The sequence below is a fragment of the Dermochelys coriacea genome, chromosome 13 (genome assembly GCF_009764565.3).
Source record: "Dermochelys coriacea isolate rDerCor1 chromosome 13, rDerCor1.pri.v4, whole genome shotgun sequence".
In the NCBI taxonomy this organism is placed as follows: domain Eukaryota; kingdom Metazoa; phylum Chordata; order Testudines; family Dermochelyidae; genus Dermochelys; species Dermochelys coriacea.
In genome coordinates, this window is record NC_050080.1 from 19541756 (window position 1) to 19563356 (window position 21601).

The 21601-nt window shown below is 43.6% G+C and overlaps 1 protein-coding gene across 1 annotated transcript; it reads left to right on the forward strand.

The window, feature by feature from the left end:
* The first annotated feature begins 10200 nt into the window (after window positions 1-10200).
* On the forward strand, window positions 10201-18531 carry LOC119842144 (osteoclast stimulatory transmembrane protein). The gene is given in 4 exon segments (XM_038370062.2): window positions 10201-10589; window positions 11876-12926; window positions 17208-17519; window positions 17522-18531. Coding segments are annotated over 4 exon segments (1491 nt in total). The 5' UTR covers window positions 10201-10545; the 3' UTR covers window positions 17606-18531.
* The last annotated feature ends 3070 nt before the right edge of the window (window positions 18532-21601 follow it).

Genomic DNA, 21601 nt, shown 5'->3' on the forward strand with positions numbered 1-21601 from the left:
ACAGAGAGATAAAAACCGGATGTTTCTTGAATGCCAGCAAACACCGGGACCATATGCTGTCAGGCTTTGTCATGCAATGATACCAGATTACTTGCTACTAGCATGGCATGGTAAAGTGTCCTACCATGGAGGATGGAATAAGGCTGCTCTCCCCAGAAACCTTCTGCAAAGGCTTTTAGAGTACCTCCAGGAGAGCTTCAAGGAGATGTCCCTGGAGGATTTCCGCTCCATCCCCAGACACATTAACAGACTTTTCCAGTAGCAGTACTGGCCACGAATGCATCCCAAGTCCTCAGGGCTACTTAATCATTAAAAAATGCTTGCTTTTATAACATGTATTATATTTAAAAACTCACCAGAGGTCCCTTCTCGGCTTCGTTGGGTTGGGAGGGTATTTCAGACAGGGTGATAAAAAGATCCTGGCTATCAGGGAGAACGGTGTGCTGTATGCTCTCCCCAAACTCGTCCTCCTCCTCCTCATCTTCCCCATCTGCAAAATCCTCAGGCATGGCGGAGAGTACCCCATCATCGGAATCCACGGACAGGGGTGGGGTAGTGGTGGTGGCCCCCCTAGAATTGCATGCAGCTCAGCGTAGAAGCTGCATGTCTGGGGCTCTGTCCTGGAGTGTCCGTTTGATTCTTTGGTTTTCTGATACACTTGTCTGAGCTCCTTAAGTTTCACGCGGCACTGTGTTGCATCCTTGATGTAGCCTATGTCCCTCATGGCCTCTGAAATTTTTTGAAATGTTTTGGCATTTCATCTTTTGGAACGTAGTTCTGATAGCATGGATTCCTCTCCCCATACAGCGATCAGATCCAGTACCTCCCGTTCGGTCCATGTTGGAGCTCTTTTTCAACTCTGGGACTGCATGGTCACCTGTGCTGATGAGCTCGCCTGGCAAACAGGAAATGAGATTCAAAAGTTCCCGGGGCTTTTCTTGTACACCTGGCCAGGGCATCCGAGTTTAGATTCATAGATACTAAGGTCAGAAGGGACCATTCTGATCATCTAGTCCGACCTCCTGCACAGCGCAGGCCACAGAATCTCACCCACCCACTCCTACAAAAAACCTCACCTATGTCTGAGCTATTGAAGTCCTTAAATCATGGTTTAAAGACTTCAAGGAGCAGAGAAGCCTCCCTCAAGTCACCCATGCCCCATGCTACAGAAGAAGGCGAAAAACCTCCAGGGTCTCTCCAATCTGCCCTGGAGGAAAATTCCTTCCCGACCCCAAATATGGCAATCAGCTAAACCCTGAGCATATGGGCAAGATTCACCAGCCAGATACTACAGAAAATTCTTTCCTGGGTAACTCAGATCCCATCCATCTAATATCCCATCTCAGGGGATTAGTCCTATTTACCCTGAATATTTAAAGATCAATTACTTACCAAAATCCCATTATCCCATCATAGCATCTCCTCCATAAACTTATTGAGTAGAATCTTAAAACCAGATAGATCTTTTGCCCCCACTGCTTCCCTTGGAAGGCTATTCCAAAACTTCACTCCTCTGATGGTTAGAAACCTTCGTCTGATTTCAAGTCTAAACTTCCTGGTGGCCAGTTTATATCCATTTGTTCTTGTGTCCACATTGGTGCTGAGCTGAAATAATTCTTCTCCCTCTCCTGTATTTATCCCTCTGATATATTTATAGAGAGCAATCATACCTCCCCTCAACCTTCTTTTAGTTAGGCTAAACAAGCCAAGCTCCTTAAGTCTCCTTTCATAAGACAAGTTTTCCATTCCTCGCATCATCCTAGTAGTCCTTCTCTGTACCTGCTCCAGTTTGAATTCATCCTTTTTAAACATGGGAGACCAGAACTGCACACAGTATTCTAGGTGAGGTCTCACCAGTGCCTTGTATAATGGTACTAAAACCTCCTTATCCCTACTGGAAATGCCTCTCCTGATGCATCCCAAAACTGCATTAGCTTTTTTCACAGCCATATCACATTGGCAGCTCATAGTCATCCTATGATCAACCAATACTCCAAGGTCCTTCTCCTCTTCCGTTACTTCTAATTGATGCGTCCCCAACTAAAATTCTTGTTATTAATTCCTAAATGCATAACCTTACACTTCTCACTATTAAATTTCATCCTATTACTATTACTCCAGTTTACAAGGTCACCCAGATCCTCCTGTATAATATCCCGATCCTTCTCTGAATTGGCAATACCTCCCAGCTTTGTATCATTTGCAAACTTTATTAGCACACTCCCACTTTTTGTGCCAAGGTCAGTAATAAAAAGATTAAATAAGATTGGTCCCAAAACCGATCCCTGAGGAACTCCACTGGTAACCTCCCTCCAACCTGACAGTTCTCCTTTCAGTAGGACCCATTGCAGTCTCCCCTTTAACCAATTCCTTATCCACCTTTTGATGTTCATATTGATCCCCATCTTCTCCAATTTAACTAATAATTCCCCATGTGGCACAGTATCAAATGCCTTACTGAAATCTAGGTAAATTAGATCCACTGCATTTCCTTTATCTAAAAAATCTGTTACTTTTTCAAAAAAGGAGATTAGGTTGGTTTGGCACGATCTACCTTTTGTAAAACCATGTTGTATTTTGTCCCATTTACCATTGACTTCAATGTCCTTAACTAATTTCTCCTTCAAAATTTTTTCCAGGACCTTGCATACTACAGATGTCAAACTAACTGGCCTATAGTTACCCGGATCACTTTTTTTTCCTTTCTTAAAAATAGGAACTATATTAGCAATTCTCCAATCATTCGGTACTACTCCTGAGTTTACAGATTCATTAAAAATTCTTGCTAATGGGCTTGCAATTTCAGGCGCCAATTCCTTTAATATTCTTGGATGAAGATTATCTGAGCCCCCCGATTTAGTCCCATTTAGTTCAGAGTGCTGTCCAGAGCAGTCACAATGGTTCACTGTGGGATAGCTCCCGGAGTCCAATACCTTCGAATTGCGTCCACGCTAACCCTAATTAGAAATGACGATGTCGATTTCAGCACTAATCCCCTCGTTGGGGAGGAGTACAGAAATCGGTTTTAAGAGCCCTTTATGTCAAAAAAATGGCTTCGTTGTGTGGACAGGTGCAGGGTTAATTTGGATTTAACGCTGCTAAATCCGACATAAACTCATAGTGTAGACCAGCCCTCAGAGAGCAGAGCACCAATTACTGAATCACCATGCTTGATACTTCCTGCACTACTTAGCTTTTCCTCACAGGTCTTCCATCCAGACACAGACCTGATTAGATCAAACACGTTTGAACCCTGAAGTGACATGGCAGCATCTGACCACAAGAGGTCACAGTTGCTTCAGATAGGCGAGAAAGACCCCACAACTAGCAATAAAATTCATTGCCATGAAGGAAGCTGTTGCATTATTCATTGGGAAAGGTTAGGAAAAGTCTGACAGTCATGTTTCAGGCTCATTTTTCAGAGCATATAGAACAGGCGTATATAGAAGAGGAAGGAAATCTCAGGTTTAAAATCTGCCCCTTAGCCTTCCTATAGTTATCCCACTGGAACTTAGATGTATATCTAGATTTATCCATGAATTTTTGCCTGTGCATTAAGAGATCCTGTTATTCAATAGTAGGAGAAGAGACAATCCATATACCAACTTTAAATCAGACACACACTGGGAGCACAAAGAATCAGTTAAGTGAGAGAAGCGTCAAATTTACAGAAGGGAGTTATCACAATTTGGTATCACAGACTATTAATTTATTTTGCTTATGGCCCTTGTTTGACAGAATCTCTTGGATCCGGTAATGTAACTCCTGGTTTATTCTGGGCCTGAGCCTGCCTCTGTTACTCAGTTACTCTGTGCAGCTAATGAGTAAAATTTGTCATTAGTGCTTTAATTTTCCAGGAGACAAATACAGAAAGTGGCACAGAAACTATCTACCTATCTTGGGACTGCTCATGTGAGTGCAGGCTGCAGGACTAGTTCCTTTGTTACCACTGGGACCAGCTTACAGAATTTCTGCTGCCTTCCACAATCCAGCAAGTATTTACCTTCCCCGGTCCACAGGCATCTGCCACACTCAAAGTTGCTGAATAATTTCCTGCCCCAGAAAACTGCCTTTCCAGCTTGTAAGACAGGTTCAGCCCAGGTCAGTACAGTGGCCTAATGCTAATATTAGTTAGTATTCAAATAAAGAGAGAAAGTAGGTAATTTTAAAATAGTTCATAATGAGATCTTAATTGATTCTATAGGAGACAACTGTTGGATCTTTGTTCAATCCTTTTATGTTCTGGAAATTGAATTCAGATCCTCACTCAAGCAATTCCGAAGGAAGCGCAAAATAAATAACAGCTTCTTTTGTGCTGCCCTGATGGTGTTCCCTTCACAGACAGAACAGTATTAGTTCTGTATGCTGCATTCGCTGGCTGGTTTATGCTGTTCACATAATGTCTGAAGCATTGCTAGGAAACCTTTGTGTTATCAGCCGACTGGGGAGCATAATTACTATAACTACAGCGCAGAACAGCTGGGGTGTAGCTACTAAAGCCGAAAACGCCCAATTTGTGATCCCCAGCAGGGGCTCATTGGATTCATTATGCTTTGTAATATTTGCTTGTGCTTTCTAGAGGTTGTGAGTGGGCCTGTCTTGAGAGAGGTCTAATGTGCAGCCACTTAAAGAAGCTAGCATTACTTTAGTTCTCTCTGTATGGTGACAGTAAAGATGATTTTGTCTCAAGTTCTGCACAAATCTATAGTCACAGCCACACCGGAGCTTCCTAGGGCTAGTCTGCTGGCCCAAGCGGCTGCAGACCTGGAGGATGTGGGCTATGGACAAGTTCCCCTGCATGGGAGAATCCTCTGAATGGCATAAAGCCTCAATAACTCTACTCCACCTTCCACACCCCAGGGTCCTAGCATAGGGGGGCATGCCCAGGGAGAAGGAGGCTTGGTCTGGAGGCCATTACAACTAGCTAATCTCCAGCTGCCAGACAACTGATGGCAGCTGTTATAAAATACAATAGTTTTAGGCTGCTCTAAATTACACTGGGAACTGGGTTGGTTCCCTTCTGACTGTGGAAGCATGAAGAGTGATTTTAGCCACCATTGCACTCCTCCTTGTATTTTGGCACTAAGCACAACATAGATAGATTGGAGTCTCTGAATTGGAGCTGTTAATAGCTCCTGGCAGTCACTGTGAATTTATTCCAGATCTCGCTTTCCTTGATATCTCTATGGCATCGGCCGCTGTGGTTTCTAGGAGTCTGAATTCTGTTTACACCAGTGCCCTCTGAAAACAGCCAGGGAGCAGGTGGTGCAGGAGAGCGCACATCAAATTGAAAGAGTTTAACTTAGCCTGGCACAGCAGGGCAGAGAGCATGTGCAAATTAAACAGCAATTCACTATTAAAAACATTTTTAATGAGATTTACCAGTTCGGTGAGCGATCTGTAATTAGCCCAAATCACTTCACACAGAAGCAGCATTTTAATGTGAAACTATCCAGCTATGATGTATGTTTGCCAGGAAACAGAAATGGCTCCCATCAAACATACAAGCGCTGTATCAAGCCTGGTAACAATCAGTTCAGGTGTGTCAAGAACCACAGAGAAATTTTACAGAGTTTGTGCATTGGCCTGTATCTATTCTACCAACTAGGGTTTGCTATAGAAACGTCACCGTAGCACCTGTGGGAATTCTCTGTCCCTTGAAATCTTTCAGTCAAGCCTGGATGTCTTTCTAAAAAGTCCCCTTTAGCTCAGCCATAAATTATTGGGCTTGATGTAGAAATCACTGGGTGAAATTCTATAGCCTGTGTTCTGTGGGAGGTCAGACTAGATCAGTGGTTTTCAAACTTTTTTCCTGGGGAACCTGTTGAAGAAAATTGTTGATGCCTGTGACCCAATGTAGCTAGGGATGAGGGGTTTTGGTTGTGGAAGGGGCTCTGGGTTGGGGTAGGGGGTTGGGGTGCAGGAGGGGAGTCAGGACTTTGGGCTGGGGCCAGGGATGAGGGGTTTGGGGTGCAGGAAGGGGTTCCAGTTTTGGGGGGGGCTCAGGGCTGGGGCAGGGGGTTGGGGGGCCCGGTCAGCGGCACAGCGGGGGTGAACCGTGGACTGCGCTGTGCCCCAGAAGTGGCCAGCAAAAGGTCTAGCTCCTAGGTGGAGGCATGCAAGTGGCTCTGCGTGACTCTCACCCACAGGCATCGCTCCCCCACCAGTTCCCATTGGCCAGGAACCGGGAGTGCGGAGCCGATGCTTGGGGAAGGGGCAGTGCACAGAGCTCTGTGGCCTCCCTGCCTAGAAGCCGGACCTGCTGTTGGCCGCTTCTGGGGTGCAGCACGGTGTCAGAAAAAGTAGGCACTAGCCTGCCTTAGCTGGGCAGCACTGCCGACGGGACTTTTAACGTCCCGGTCAATGGTGCTGACCAGAGCAAGGCGACCCAGTGCCTTACATGCCACCACCCAGTAGTGGGTCATGACCCATGGTTTGAAAAACATTGGACTAGATGATCATGCTGGGCCATCCTGGCCTTAAAATCTATTAACCTAAATGCTTTACAAGTATTAGGTTGGATATTAGGAAAAACTTTTTCACTAGGAGGGTTGTGAAGCACTGGAATGGGTTACCTTGAGAGATGGTGGAATCTCCTTCCTTAGAGGTTTTTAAGGTCAGGCTTGACAAAGCCCTGGCTGGGATGATTTAGTTGGGGACTGGTCCTGTTTTGAGCAGGGGGTTGGACTAGATGACCTGAGGTCGCTTCCAACCCTGATATTCTATGATTCTATGATAAATTACATCTGCACTGTAAGATCCCTATGGCACTTCAAGGGATCACAGCTCTTCACCCTCCCCTGGTTTTAGGAGGCCGTCCTTGGGCTAGGTGTACAGTGTGGGTGTCCAGCAAGGCCGAGGGCAGAGAGAGATGGATGATGTCACTGTGTGGCAGAAATCCCTGTATAAGTTAATGCTGCTCCTTCTATTGTGCAAATTCTAACCCCCCTTGAAGGGGCAAGAACGTGGAGTTGCAGAATTATGAGTTACTAATACAGCTGTGCTGCTGGGGCAAGGACTTTGTGCCTAATCTCGAGTTCAGTAGAGGTGGGACCCTCTTGCAAATGTCTTCTTCCCAAATGTGGTTGTGAGGCTGTGCCTCCCATCATTCCACTTTTCCTGTTAGGAGGAAGGGGATGCATCAGGCCTGTTGTTATTTAGAATCATCAGTAGGTTTTCTGGGTTGTTTTTTTGGCATGGATGATGATTGCAGCTCTAAAGAAGCAGATAACAGTGGAATCTAGCTATAACCATTTCCCTGAAAATTGTTGATACCTTAAACTTCTGCAGGAACGCAGATACAGAAGGTTGTGTGGAAGCTATTTCTGGCTGTTTTTTTAGTGATAGCAATCACTGCAGTATCTCAGCATTCAAGAGCTACCCAAGGAAAGTTCAAATCAGGTTTTATGAGTGTCTCCTTTTCAAATTAGATGGAGTCAGCTAATCAGACTGCAACTAAGGGATTGGTCAGCCTATTAAGGATCTGTAATGTGTTGGGTCATATCCCGTTAAATAGCTTATGAGCCCCCTTGTGGAACACTGTCTTCCATATTTCAGAAACTCTTCATCCAGAAACCTGCCTGAGTGGCAGCATATATCTGTACCTAGGTCTCCCCTGTTGTATATCATTAGTGAACACAGTTGTTTGGACTCCACGTACTGTCTTCATAATACAATGGTGTAAAGAGCAACAGACTTAACAGGGTCATTTCCAAGGGACCAGCCGTGTGCTCCAGGGAGATGCGTAAGTTGAGAGCACTGGTAACAGAAGAATCTACCTAGTGCTTCATCTTTTCCCCACAGCTGGAGTATTACTCTCATACTCTGATACGAGCTAAAACAGAAAGATAGGAAACGAGGTGACAAGTAATAAAGAAACAGGAAAGTTTCTCTCTGAAGCACTGTCATTGGACACTGTCGGAAGACAGGATACTGGGCTAGATGGACCATTGGTCTGACCCAGTATAGCTGTTCCTATGCTCTTAAAGTCTCATCCTTTCTGGGGTAAAGTAAACATTCAGCTTTACCTCTCTGGGACCTCCTACCAATGTTCCCTGGAGTGTGAGTGTGGCTAGGAGGAAATCAGCTGGGCTAGAAGGGGAACTAATGATTTCCTAATACGCTGTGATTATGGTTGGAAAAATGACCATGTGACTAATTTTCCATCTTACTCAGTGTTGTATTTACTTGCCAACTGTCTTTGTCTCTTATCTGCGAAAATGCCTGACAAACACAAGCTTTTATACTAGAGTTAATGCAACTACAGCAAGAGATAAATATATACATAGTGCTCATGTAGTATGTGTACTGACAAACATGAGTGGAGTCTCACAACAGCCCTCTGAAGTTGGGAGGGTAGCACTAGTATCCCCACTTCATAGAGCAGGAAGCTGACACACAGAGAAATGAGTTAACCAAGGCCACAGAGTGTGTCATTGGCATGACTGGAACTAAGAATCAGGACTTGTTGACTCCCAGACTTATGCTGTAACCGCTAGCCCTCCTGTCCTCTTGAAATATTTCCTATAGCAGGCGGTAAGTGACAAATTCTGAGCTTTTATGAGAACAGCAGTAACCAATGTGATTTTATTTTGCTCATCAATAGAGCTGCTTGGAAAAAAAAGAAGAAGTTGTGGGTGGGGGGAAACCAAGCATCCAAAACCAGACATTTTTTGATTTTTGTTTCACTTTGGATTTTTCCATTGAAAAAAATGTAAAAACATTTCCATGAAAAAATTCAAGTGAAAAACCCTTTTTTGACATTTTCCACAGAAATAAAAGTAGCTTTTTATTTACTAGCTCAATTCTATTCTGTTCTGGCCCAATTCTTATACCGCCCTCATCACTGCACTCTGTGAGCACCTTCCAACAGTGCATTGAGCAACGTGGCTCACATCTGCCATGCATGGCTTCTCAGCCTCTCCCCAGAGTGGGACTGGTGTGTGCAATGGAGTGGTTTGTTTTCGTTTTCAAATGGTCACGCTGCGTCACGTTTATCATACATGGAGAAGGGACGTCAAAGACGAGCACTTTGTGCTTGAGGAGATTTGTGATGCTCCCCAGTTCCTGTGAGGGTTAATTCCACAGACTCAGATCAGCCCCAGAGGAAGCTCTGTTCACCTGCACTGATTTCTTAGAGCCTCTCACACCCCTTATTGGCATTAGCAGCTATATTATGAGGCACAGGAGCTGCATTAGGAAACAGGCCACACCATTTGCTGCTGTAGTGGCACAGATCCATCCTGCCCTGCACTCCCCTGGAGTGTGCTTTACATTCAATCATGCTTAACAAACGCAGAGTAACTTTTAAAAAACACAGCCAAGTTAACAACACAGTACAATTACCCGAGACAAGACAACATATACAGGGAGAAGGCCGTACAGGGAAATAAAAGGACATACTGTGGCCATGGAGGTCAGCAGTGGCCATAATGAAACTACCTTTGTAAAGTGTTCGGGGCTGATGGAAAGTGAGGGATAGGCGGCATTCTGTGTGGCAGGAGGTGAATTCTGCATGCTAGTGCCTGTCCTAGCTAAGGCAAAACCACCTGATAGCCTACAGTGAGATGGTGGGATCCCTCCAAAGCAGGTGTTGTCAGGCACAGAGCGTAATTAGCAAGAGGAAAGGAGCCAAACAGAGCAATTAAATTGGCATGGGACAGAATGGTACTTTCAGGCTTGTAAGGGGGTATCTCAGAGTCGCAGTATAGTAATATACTGACTGGAATATTTTCAAGAATAAAAGCACTGAGGCTCAGTTTGCTACATATGATTCACAGAGCCATTATTTGGTTGGTCACTAGGACTTTATAAAAACGTTCACAGATCCTGAAAACGTTGTGAATTTTAGCATCGATTATTATTTGGCTGAAAATGCCCACCATAAATAAACCGTGTTATTCAGTGTTCTCCGTTTAAAAAAGCTTAATTTAGCCAATCAAGCAACAGAAACAATGCAAATAGCAGATTGTCAATGCAAGCAATCCCTGAGGCTGAAAATTATCTGCCCAACCTCTCTTGAAAACCTTTCTGAATATCAAGTATATTGGAAGGAAATGACAATCAGCAGATGAGCAGTTCACTAACCAGAATCAAAGGGTTTGCATTCAGCAACAAACATGATTCAGAGTGACCAGCTCTACCGCAGACTAGCAATTAATGACACCTACTTGGTTCTTTTCAGAAAACGGACACTTCTGCTTTCCGTGGGCAAAATTGTGCAACTCCCTGTGTGCCTTTTAGACAAGCAGTCTAGAATCCAGCAGAGGTTCCTCAAGAAAGAAGGACTAAACTTGTTCTGCATCTGATAGTGTGATCGTTATCTGGGGCTCCTAGTAACACTGAGCTCACCTTTTTGGGGCTAGGCTTGCCACATTTGGCATCACCAGCCTTCACTAGTCCGAACCATTTTTAATGTCCATTCATTGAAATCTAGCCCTCTGGTCCCAGCTGGTCACCTCTCCTAGTTCATTTATCTGTGCCTTTTGGGAGCTATACTTGAGGTTTCTTTTGAGTGGAATAAGTGGCAAGAAACTTTCCTGAAGCATGGAGTATTTACAAGAGAGCACAAGGCCTCTTCGCAGAGCTGGGTATGTAGAATTCACTTTCCTCTGCATCTCACTCTCCCTGCCTCTGTGCCTATGATACTGATGTTTTATCTGTGGAAAATCCAAGGAACAATTGTTCCAGAATTGCTTTTTTCAATAGTCTCCCCCAAAGAATAATGGTGGATGCTCTGGTTTGGTTTGAGTCATGGGAAGACAGGATACTGGGCTAGGTGGACCTTGGGTCTGATCCAGTCTGGCAATGTCTGTCTCCAGTAGTGGTCAGCACCAGATGGTTCAGGGGAAGGTGTAAGAATCCCACAGTGGGCACTAGGTCTCATCCTGATTTCTAATGGTTAGCGATTGACTTAAAACCTCAAGCATGAAGGTTTAATATCCCTTCTCAAATGTTTATCATCAACTATTATAACTAAAATAGTCCTAGTATCCATAGAAATGTCCAATCATCCTTTTTAGAAATCTTTTAAAATTCTTAGTCTTAATAGCTTCCTGTGGCAAGGAGTTCATGTTGTGTGAAACAGTATTTCCTTTTATCAGTTTGCAATTTCCCCCCTCTTAATTTCATTAAATGTCCCCTTGTTCTTGTATTATGAGACAGAGAGAAAAGAAGCTCCCAGTCTGTTTTCTCTATACCGTGGTCTCTACTGGTGGAGATTAATCTATTTCTATTAATCATAATAACTATATGGTTGATATTATTATAGCTATTATTATTTGTATTATCATACTGCCTAAGTCCCACAGTGCAAGGTACTGAACATATTCAGAACAAAAAGATTATCCATGCCACAAGAGCTGAATATTCAACATTACATTTGAGGATGAGCAACTGACCTTCAATTGTTAATTTAGAACTTTCAAGAAATACCTAGAAATTGCCTGTTCTGCATTATTTGAAGGAAATTCTACCCAGTCCCACATATGTAGTTCAGCAAAGCCAGTACAGAGGAACAGAAGTGAGAGACAAGATGTGTTCAGGGAAGGAAGCAAACAAAAAAGACCTGTTAGTGCATCACTCCCGAAAGAAGCCACCTGCTAGTAGCCACCCCCTAGTAGCCACCCCAACAGAGATCATCCTTATATATTATAATGCCCATGGAAAATAAGGAAAAGACATTACACCAGTCGGACAGTGCTTTCTTCTTGTGCCATTTCTATTAGTAACTTTATGGTGTATAAGGAGCAGCTTTCAAAGCTTGGTGCTGGTCTGCTTCATCTGACAGTCACTGTTTTGACATAAACTTTTGGCTCATATCAATGCATTTCTATATTGACTCTGCTAAACACAGCGTTGCTTTTTCTTGGTATAGGTTAAGAGTCCAGATCTATTGCCAGGACAATCTGTTTCCAAAGATACAAGAAGTCGTGTTAGATGCATGGTCTGCCTACTCGAAGCCGGTGCCTTCAAGCTGCAGTGAGCTCCTGACTTTATTTCTTCAGTGCTGCTGCATTGCTGTGCTGACAGGTGGCCTCCTCTACAACTGGATGTTCTCCTCACTAGAGTATCCATTTCACCTCTCCTTTGCAATTGTGGTTTCCTTCAGTCTGCTACTTCTACTGATCCTCTTCTTGGTGCATCCTATCCGCTGCATGTTCACCATAATCATACCTACGTTAGGCACTAAACAAGGCCGGAGGCTGCTCTTGTCCACCTGCTTCATGATCGTGGCAGTTAATATCTTACCAAACATCACAGACAACATTAAAACCATACTGCAGGTTATTAAATGCATTTGCAAGGATTCCTCAGACAGCCTTTTGAACTCAACAACCCTGCTGGGAAAAGCTTCCATGCAGTTTGGTCACCAGATCAAAGAAGTCACTGACAAAATGGCAGATAACTCTCTGAAGCCCAGGAATGGACATTTTCAGTATGCTGTGAATCACAGTAGTTCCTTGGTGAGGGAGCAAGTGCTCATTGCTAGTCAGAAGATCAAGGATGATTTCTCTTCTGTCGAATTGCTGGTCAAACAGGCATTGCTAGTAGCCAACAGGGTGGCTGCTGGCTTCTTCCTGTTCTATCTCCTTTTTGAGTCTGCTTGGTATTTGAAAAGCTATCTCACCAACCTCCGATTTGACAATATTTACATCACCAAAAAGCTGGAGGACTTGGCTGTGGACAAGAAAGCAGCCCATCTGCTGACATGCTCACCCAAAAAACTGATCAGATCCACAGGCTTGAAGCTGTCCCGGGCGGAAAAGATGGTGTGCCTGGTGCGCATGATGCTCCTCACTTTGGTCCTGATGCTGACAGCGGTGATCATAGCAACGGACTACATCGCCTTCCACTTGGCAGATACAGCAATGAATGAGGTGGCTCAGTTTCCCAGGGTGCCCATAACGCTCAACATTAAATATGACGTAAGTAGCAGAGTCCCTAGCCTGGCCCTTTAAATAAAGGAATGCCCAGCTTTTCTCACCAGCCAAAGCTACATTTGTCTGAGCTGTTCTATTGCCAGCTGCACAGACAGAATGGATGCAGGACAGGGACATATGTACTCTTCACAGCCTGCCTCCAGCACATATAGTGATAGAGTGACCAGATAGCAACTGTGAAAAAACGGGACCGGGGGGTGGAGGCTAATAGGCACCTATATAAGAAAAAGTCCCCCAAAATGGGACTGTTCCTTTAAAAATGGGACATCTGGTCACCCTATATAGTTATATATATATATATATATATATATATATATATATATATAGCAACATTATGATCAGGGCCATCCTTAGGCATACGCAGGCTGCGAAGGGCACCCGAAAATTTGGGGCACCCCTGGGTCTTAGTGTCCACACTCCCGCTTCTTCCTATCCCTGTTCTGACCCTTCCTGCAGGCTCCCACAGGTGGCTGCTGCAGCCTGGTGACTCTTACTCTGGAGGGGATCTAGTAACTTATAAGTGAAAAAGCCTTCCAGCTTGCCAGACCTATTAGCACACCATTGAAACTGTTAAAGAGCCATTCAAGTGGTAATGAAGCCATTTAACAGGCATTTGCCAGCCCCCAGGTATATACTGTCAGTTTCTGAATTTACTGACAAAAACAGTTGTGCATTACCGTAATATTTACTCAGAACTTGCTAGTCTACAGGACCTTAGTTTAAAATTTGCTTTGAAAATATTTCACTAGTGTGTTGCTGAAGATGATAAAATGACATCTCTAAAAAATCCTTGCATAGATTTTTAGATGCACAATCTGAGTATTGATCTTTAGCCTTAAATGGTTGGATCTTCAGACATATAGTTTTTTAAATAAATCATTCAAAGGACCACCCTTATCTAAAATGCACATTTTAATTTTAATGACTGTAGTACAAAAAACTTGCTTCTAAAAAAAACTTGCTTCTAACGTCTTCCTGTCCTTTCTGTCCATCCCTTTCTCCCTTTCTCCCTTCACACCCCTGTTGAAGAGAGCCCTTAAAGAGACAACACCCTTTCCTGCCAGATAGCTGGACAAATGAGTTTCCCTTTCTTTACTTCTGACTAGAGTTTTAAGAGAACCCTCTAGCAAAATCAGTACCTTAGTAAGATATATCATCCTTTGTTATGCCTAAAATCTTAGGAAACATATTTTTGAAGTTGGTAAAGTTTCATGAACATGTCTATTGTTATGGAGATCACACAAAGTAAATTAGTGTTCCCTGTTTCTAAAAGTATTGAACATTGTTATGAACACACTAAATCTCTGTGATTGATTAATTTAAAACATCTTTGTTTCAGTGAGTTAAATATGTAGTAATCTGGAATGATTACTTTATGAAGGCTTAAAAATACATTTAAAATATAAAATCAGCTTGGAAATACTGATTAAGAAAATGTAAAACAGAGAAGAGCTGCAACATGTATTCCATAACATTTAATGTTGTAGTCAGCAGGATAGCTGACTTGCCCTTACTGCAAAGTTTTTGCAAATAAATCTCTGACAAACTTCAGGGTATATCAAAAAACCCATGCCTGACATTTTTTTATTCCCAAGTTTAGTGCTTTTAATTAGGTACCTTCTGCATGTCCAGTCTTCACCTTCTGGCAGCAGTGGGAAACATGCTCCATTTTCTTTAGAAAGAAATTGCAGAAGAGTGTTTTTTTCAAATGTCATTTGCTTTTTTTGGGTTCAGGGATTTGGCTGGTAGGGGGTGATCAGGGAGGGGGAGGGAAGAGAGGAGGGAGAGAGTGGGGAGAGGGCGGGGCCTGGGCAGAGTGGGGGCGGGGCCCGGGGTGAAGTATGGGCGGGGCCACAGGCAGAAGAGGTGGGCTGGGGAGCTAGCCTCCCCAAGCGGCAGCTTCTCCTGCTGCCCATGACAGCAGGTAAGAGTGGGTCGGCTCCCGCACACCCAGTGCGCACTGCAGTGTCCTTAGGCAGGGGCCGTATTCACAGAGCTGAATGCGCCAGCGCCGCGCATTCCGCGTGACGGAGAGGGTATGGGCGTCTCTGCGGGGAACTGTGACTCTCTGCTGCCGTGAGATGGGCCGGGCGTCTCAGTATCCTTTGCTGCCTCCCCCCTCCCCTTTGGGCTGTGAGCCTGGGCTGCCGGCCGTAGGGGCACCAGTTTAATAATACTGTGTAGGGCCCCACAAAGCCTAAGGATGGCCCTGACTGTGATCTCTCCTGTGCCTTCAACTCCCACTAGTATCAGTGGCAGCTGAAGACAGCCTACAGCCTGAAAGAGCAGGGTTTCTTGTACAACCACTCCTGCTGTAGAGATCACTGCTGAATCACATGTGGTGCATTAACAACTAAAGGACAAAACTAGCCCAGAGTTTGTGTTTAACCCCATAGGACAAGTGAGGAAGTCACTGATCAAGCAACTGATGTGGAGATTAAAACTTTCACTTTTAAAGCATATGTTCTTGTAGGGATTGCCCTTAAGGGTCTTTTTGGGGATTTTGGGGTAGTACAGGGGGAGGGGTGAAGCAAAATCCAAGACAATCAATCATGTGGTATCAGTCTTTCAGGGCAGCAGCATCTCTTGCCCTCATGCCAGTACAGGAGAGTCAGGCAAACACTTTGTACCTCTTTACTCTCCTCTGTGCAAGTAGGATGACCAGATAGCAAGACAGAGCCTGATAATATTGGGACATCCAGTCCCCCTATGTACAAGGCTACCTGCATTGTGAGTCACAGAGCAGGGAAGTAGGGAAAGCAGTCTCTGTGGTCGGTAACCCCACTCCTGTGCAGGTGGGCAAGGAATGGGTGAGTGGGAGGCATGGAATGGGGAAACCCTTGGTCCCTGTCCCATCAAATGCTCTGGGGGCCAATGTGTATAGAACAGTAGCAAGGAGGGGACCAGGGAGCAAACTGTGATTCTGACTGTAAGATACAATCTAGCTCTTAGAAAGCATCATGGATACTCTGCAGTGAAATGAGGTGCTGGAATGCCACCCTGTGTCCTCTACATCCTGCCTCTAGTCTGGGACAAGTGGGCTCTCGGTTACAGGAAGAAAGAACAGTTTATTAGAAAGAGGAATGGGGCCCTTCCCACCTCTTCCCTGAGTTGTGATTGCACTGACTGAATCATAGCTCCGGAGACCCACTCGTATGACAGCAGGGAAAGTGTTACCAGGAGACATTTACATGGCAATCATTGTGGGGATCTACCATTTAGGAATATGGGAGTCACCAAAGCAGAGCAGATCAATGGTTCATGTAGTCCAGTGCTCTGTCTCAGAGAGTGGCTAGCATTGGATTCAGAGGAATTGTGATTTATTATTTATACAATGCCCAGAGTGTTTTAGACACTTTTACAATCACACAGGCCAAGCGCATGACCCCTGGCTCTGAGCAGCAGTCTCACTGGAACTGCTCCCCACTCTGAATAAGGGATTCACAAACTGGGATAGACAGAACAGCTTTCAATGTACAGAGACACGAGAAAATCAAGAAGGAGGGTCGGGGGATGGGATGCAAAACCAGACTTGGTTTTAATCAGTTCTGTTTTCAGTTTTAAAATGTATTTTTCCTTTTTATTTTTATTAACCCTTTCCTGTTCTGTGTTTAAATTCATGCCCAGTTGCTTTTTAATGGTCAGTAAGAACATAGGCAAACATAAACCCTTTTGGACCCTCTCCAGTTTCAATATATTTTTTATCCCTCTACCTATTTTCATTTTTTCTTGTTTTTTAGCTTTCCCGTTTTAATTATTCCTGCCCATCCCTTTCCTTTTTTGGAATGCTTCAGTCACCGGTGTAATCCTTCCATCACACATTTAACTGGGCAAGTCTACATTTCTTCCTAGCCACCACTGGCAAGCAATTTACAGCCAGAAACCTGTGGATTGAGAAACTATTTAACCTTCATGCTATCTTCATGCTAGAGAGTGTGACTGCACATGCCATTCTTTGCTATAAGAGTTTAATTTTTTTTATGAATCTTATCACCTCAAACAGTTTACTGCTATTATAATTATTGTGGCAGCAGCTAAGACCTCAGGCAGGATCCTACTGCATTGTGCTAAGCAGCGTACACCCATGTAAGCATATTATCTAATCACAGCCTGAAACCTACTTGCATTTTTATCTCCCAATCTTACCAAACATGTACAAAATTTAATTGTGATTCTTACATTGCCAAGTTGCTATTTTTATACTTGCCAGTGTGTGGTTGGGTTTTTTTCATCTTCCCGTTGAATCTTTTATTTTGTTTGTTTCAGGCTAAAATAAACATTCTGCCCTTTATCTGGAAAATTTTCAATGGAGTCACCTCTGGAGAACAATCCATTGTGAACTTCGAAAGAACTTACCAGCAGAATCTGACCTTCATCTCTGCCAATTGCACAATGAAACGGCCAAGCCCCCCAAACAACTTTGTGGCGCTTGCTGTCGGAATGCTCTATTGCATCATTTATGCCATGATCTTTCTGGAAACTTACGCACAACGTTTGTGCCGAAAAATTTCTGCCTCCTTCTTTGAGAGACAAGAAGAGCGGAGAGTCCAGTACCTCTACAGGGAGCTATTAAGGAAACACAACAAGAAGGAGCAACAACTCAAGCAGAAGCTGAGACTGGATTTGTAAATCTCCGGCATGCCAGCATTCCTGGGACGTTATGACAGAAAATGACAAGGACGTTTTAGGTGCTATGCCATGACAATCATTTTTTGGATAGTTCAGCCTGGGTTTTGTCTTCAAAGTCAGGGGTAGGGAATATATGGAATATAGGCACAAAACCACAAACATCTCAAAATCTGAGGGTTTTGTATTTTGCTTTAGTGTTGCAAAAATGACCAAGTTTTATGGTTACCTTTTTTTTTTTTGCTCAGCTCCAGGACCATTTTACAACAAAAATGGTCCTATTATAAAGTAAAAACCCCCAACATCTTCAAGATTTCAAATTTTAGTCTGATGCAGAGCAAATTTGGCCTCAAAACATGCAAAAATTAAAACAATTTTGCATATTTTTATGCAAAAACCATAAAGTCACAAAAATGTCAAGAAAAGCAGAATTTGACTCTAATAAAATATCCTGGAATTAAATTTTGCGAAAAGATCATGCTGTTTTTGCCCAGCCCTAGCCAGAATGTATTTGTGCAAAGTTATAGTCTGTTTCACTTGTGCTATGTTAAATATTTATACATTTTGAGAGAGAAATTGCTTAAAGCTTTATTGATCTATGGGGAGAAATATGTAACTTCCTGTCCAATGATTGGCATTGGCATGGAATATCCTGGTTATTGTCTTTTCTTCACTAGCGGTGATGTAACCCACAGCCACTCAGTGTCTCCTCCTAGTGGTGACTGGGCCACATACAGAAGTTGATGAGCCTGTTGCAGCCTCAGTTAACACATTTAGCTCAGGCAATAGAAGCTCACGCTTTTAGATCCAGAGATCCCAGATGCAGACACTCCCATAGATATATCATAACACTGACAAATGGGGTTTCAACAACTGACCTGACGTTATCAAGCACTATAGGGTATACCTATACTGCATTTTGGAATGAGCCTCCAGGTGCAGGTTAACAGACTCCGGGTAGCGGGGCTCATGCTAGCATTCTAAAAATAATGGTGTAGACAGCTCTTTGATGTTGCAGCTTGGGCTGGAGCTCAGGCTTTGAAGCCCACCCCCCCGCCCCAGCTTCAGAGCCTGAACTCCTGCCTGAGTCACAACTTCCCAGCTTTGCCTACACTGCTATTTTTAGAGCGCTAGTGCAAGCTCCTCTAGCCTGAGTCTGTTGATCCAGGCTGGGAGGGACTACATCTGTGTATTCACACCTCCACCCTATTGTAATAATCTTTGTACAAAGTATGCCTTGCAAGGGTGTCATTGGAAAACTCATAATTTGCTGGTCAGTATTGTCCTAATAAAATATGTGTGACAAAGTTGCAAGATTTCCCTGTATAATATTAGCACATGTTTCAAATCCTACAGCCCTGCCCAGACAGAGGTTGACAAACAGGTCTGTCTTAGACAGAGGAATATGTGCTCTGCTTAATTTTCATTTAAGCAGTAAACAGTGTCATCAAGCAAGAAGGGAAACAAACAAAGCTCAAACAGGTGAGAAAAAGCTGGCCAGGAACCTCCTCCCTCATAGAATCTTTATTTCCTAGAAGTGAATGTTTTTTCAAGAGGGGGACTGAAACTGTAAAAAGGAAGGACAAACTCCCCCAAGTATCCCCTCTCTCCACCCATCCCTTTCACTGCACCTGAAGCAACAAAGGAAGCATTCCTTGGACTCTGGGGGAGGGTCCAGGCCTACAGAGGTTGATCGGTAAGACTGGTGAAAGCCTGTGGTGTGAAACTTTTCTTGAATCTGATATAGTTTGTCAAGTTAGGTGTTAGCAAACATTCAATCCTTATTAACTACAAAGAGAGAGGTTTTAAGTGAGTACAAGTAATGAGGCATAAAAGTCAAAATGGGTACAAGAAAAATAACCTTGTTTTACTGTTTTATCTAATGCAGTGTGTTTAAATTGGAGTGTCTGAATAACTAGTTGCAATGATAAAATGGCATATTATTCCCTTTAAATATTTTGTACTGTCCAGGAGAGAGTTGAGCAGTACAAGACATATATTTATGGGGGGGGAAATCTGGGACTGGAAGTGAGTTGGGGTCACCCTGCAGTATAACTCAGGCTGGTGAGAGCCAGAGTGTAACCCAAGTGTGGTGGGCAGGCTGCAGCTACACACAGATACTCAGGGTGTAGCTTGCATGCTGGAAGGCTGTTTGCGAGTGGCCCAGGTGGGAACTATGTCAGCAAGGCATTGTAAGGCACCCATAGATGCAGGGCAGGGGCGACACATCTACTCATTAGTCTGGATTGTACCCTGGCATGTCGTCACAGAAGCTTATGCCAAAATGCTGTGTAGACGTAGAGTACTCCAAGGGCTTGTCTACACTAGAGTTAATTTGGATTAAATTAAATTGAATTCCCGGTAAAAGTGGATTAAGATCATTTGGAATAAGGCACTCTTAATCTGGAATAAGAGCATCCACACAGGGAGATAATCAGAAATAGGTCAACTAAAATAACTCCCCATGTAGACAAGCTCTAATATGGCCTGAAGCTACAAAAGGAGGCTGGCTGCTATTTCAGGGCTTTGGTCTATAGTGTAATATGAACGTCTAAAATCAGGTTGGGTCTACTGAATTTAGGAGACAAAACCAAAAGAATGGGAAGTAGATTCAAAATAGCTAATAAATGAGCTACCCAAGGTTAAGTGTCATGGCAGAGGTGTGAGAATCCCTGAACATTTTCCATGTGAGGTGGGAACTCTTGCTGTTCACACCAGATCTCTCACTGGAAAAGCACCAGAAGGATTTTAACACTATCACCACCAGCAGAAGTGAAATCCATAACTTAATGGCCCCCATATATGCATTGTGATGGGGAAAGAGAGGAGCACAGAATGGGTCAGTCAGACCATGACGTCTTCCCTGAGCCGAATGATTAGGTCTGACACCTCTGCCCTTCCCCTTCTGAGCTTTGCATTCTCTGTCATTAAGAAAGTAAGGGAAAGGATGGGAGTGGAGGAAGATATCATACATTGGTGGCTATTCAAAACTCCCATTCCCCTGGCTACCCATCTGGGAACCTCCAGTGCATGTACTATAAATTACCTAGCAGCATGCACAACTAGAAATTAATCTGACCCTCTTGCAGTTCTTGCCTGAGTATTTTGCCGGGAATGAATTAGCCTGACAGCATTTTCAGTATTTCTCTAATGTGTAGAATTGTATCCATATAGTGTGAGCATTAGGCATCCTCAGACATTGCTAGACCGTGGCTACACATTCAGCAACTATCAGCTGGAAAATGTTGTCATGGGAATATTGTGTGATAAATGAAATGAGTTATTGCTTTGCTGAAGACATACATTTATTCCATATAAAAATCTTTGGCTTTCTGCCCTCTGCACCATAAAAAATATCCTAAAAATGTGACTGAGTGAGATCTCTCCCTCCAAAAATTTCCTAAGCCATAATATACAGTTAATTTCTTAAACTATTGCCCCTGCGAGGATACATCAGCACTGGACTACATCTCGCTCCCAAAAGGGCTAGGCTATCTATTCGGTTGTGTCTATTTTGACAATCATAGTAATTATGTTATAACTAGATTTTAAAGCTTTTCTCAGTAATGACAACTGAGTACACCATCTTACTCTGGAAAATTATTTTAGCCCCTTCTCACTTAGCCAGATGAGTCTCTTCCACTCGTCCCCTAATGAGAGACTTGGAAAAAAAGAAAACACGGAGCAGAAGAGCAATCCAACATTGCAAAATAAAAAGGGATTTAGCACTATCTGGGAAGGGGGCACTTGATGATTTGTTATGTATATATTTTTTAAAGGACCTAAGGGCCTCTAATCTTCTGTTTCAGTTCAGGCTAAGGTTTCACTGACTCTTTTCATCGTGCTGCTGGGGAGGTGAGAAGATTCAGTGTGAGGGATTGAAAATGCAGAGTGGAAGGCCAATATGAGAGGCAGATGACAATGGGGAGCAATCAAGTGTCAGGGCTGAATGATGCCAGGTGGGCAGATTCTGTTGTTTCCATGGGGCAGGTTTGTAGAGCATCAGAAAATGCCTGTGAGCAGGAGCTCCGAAT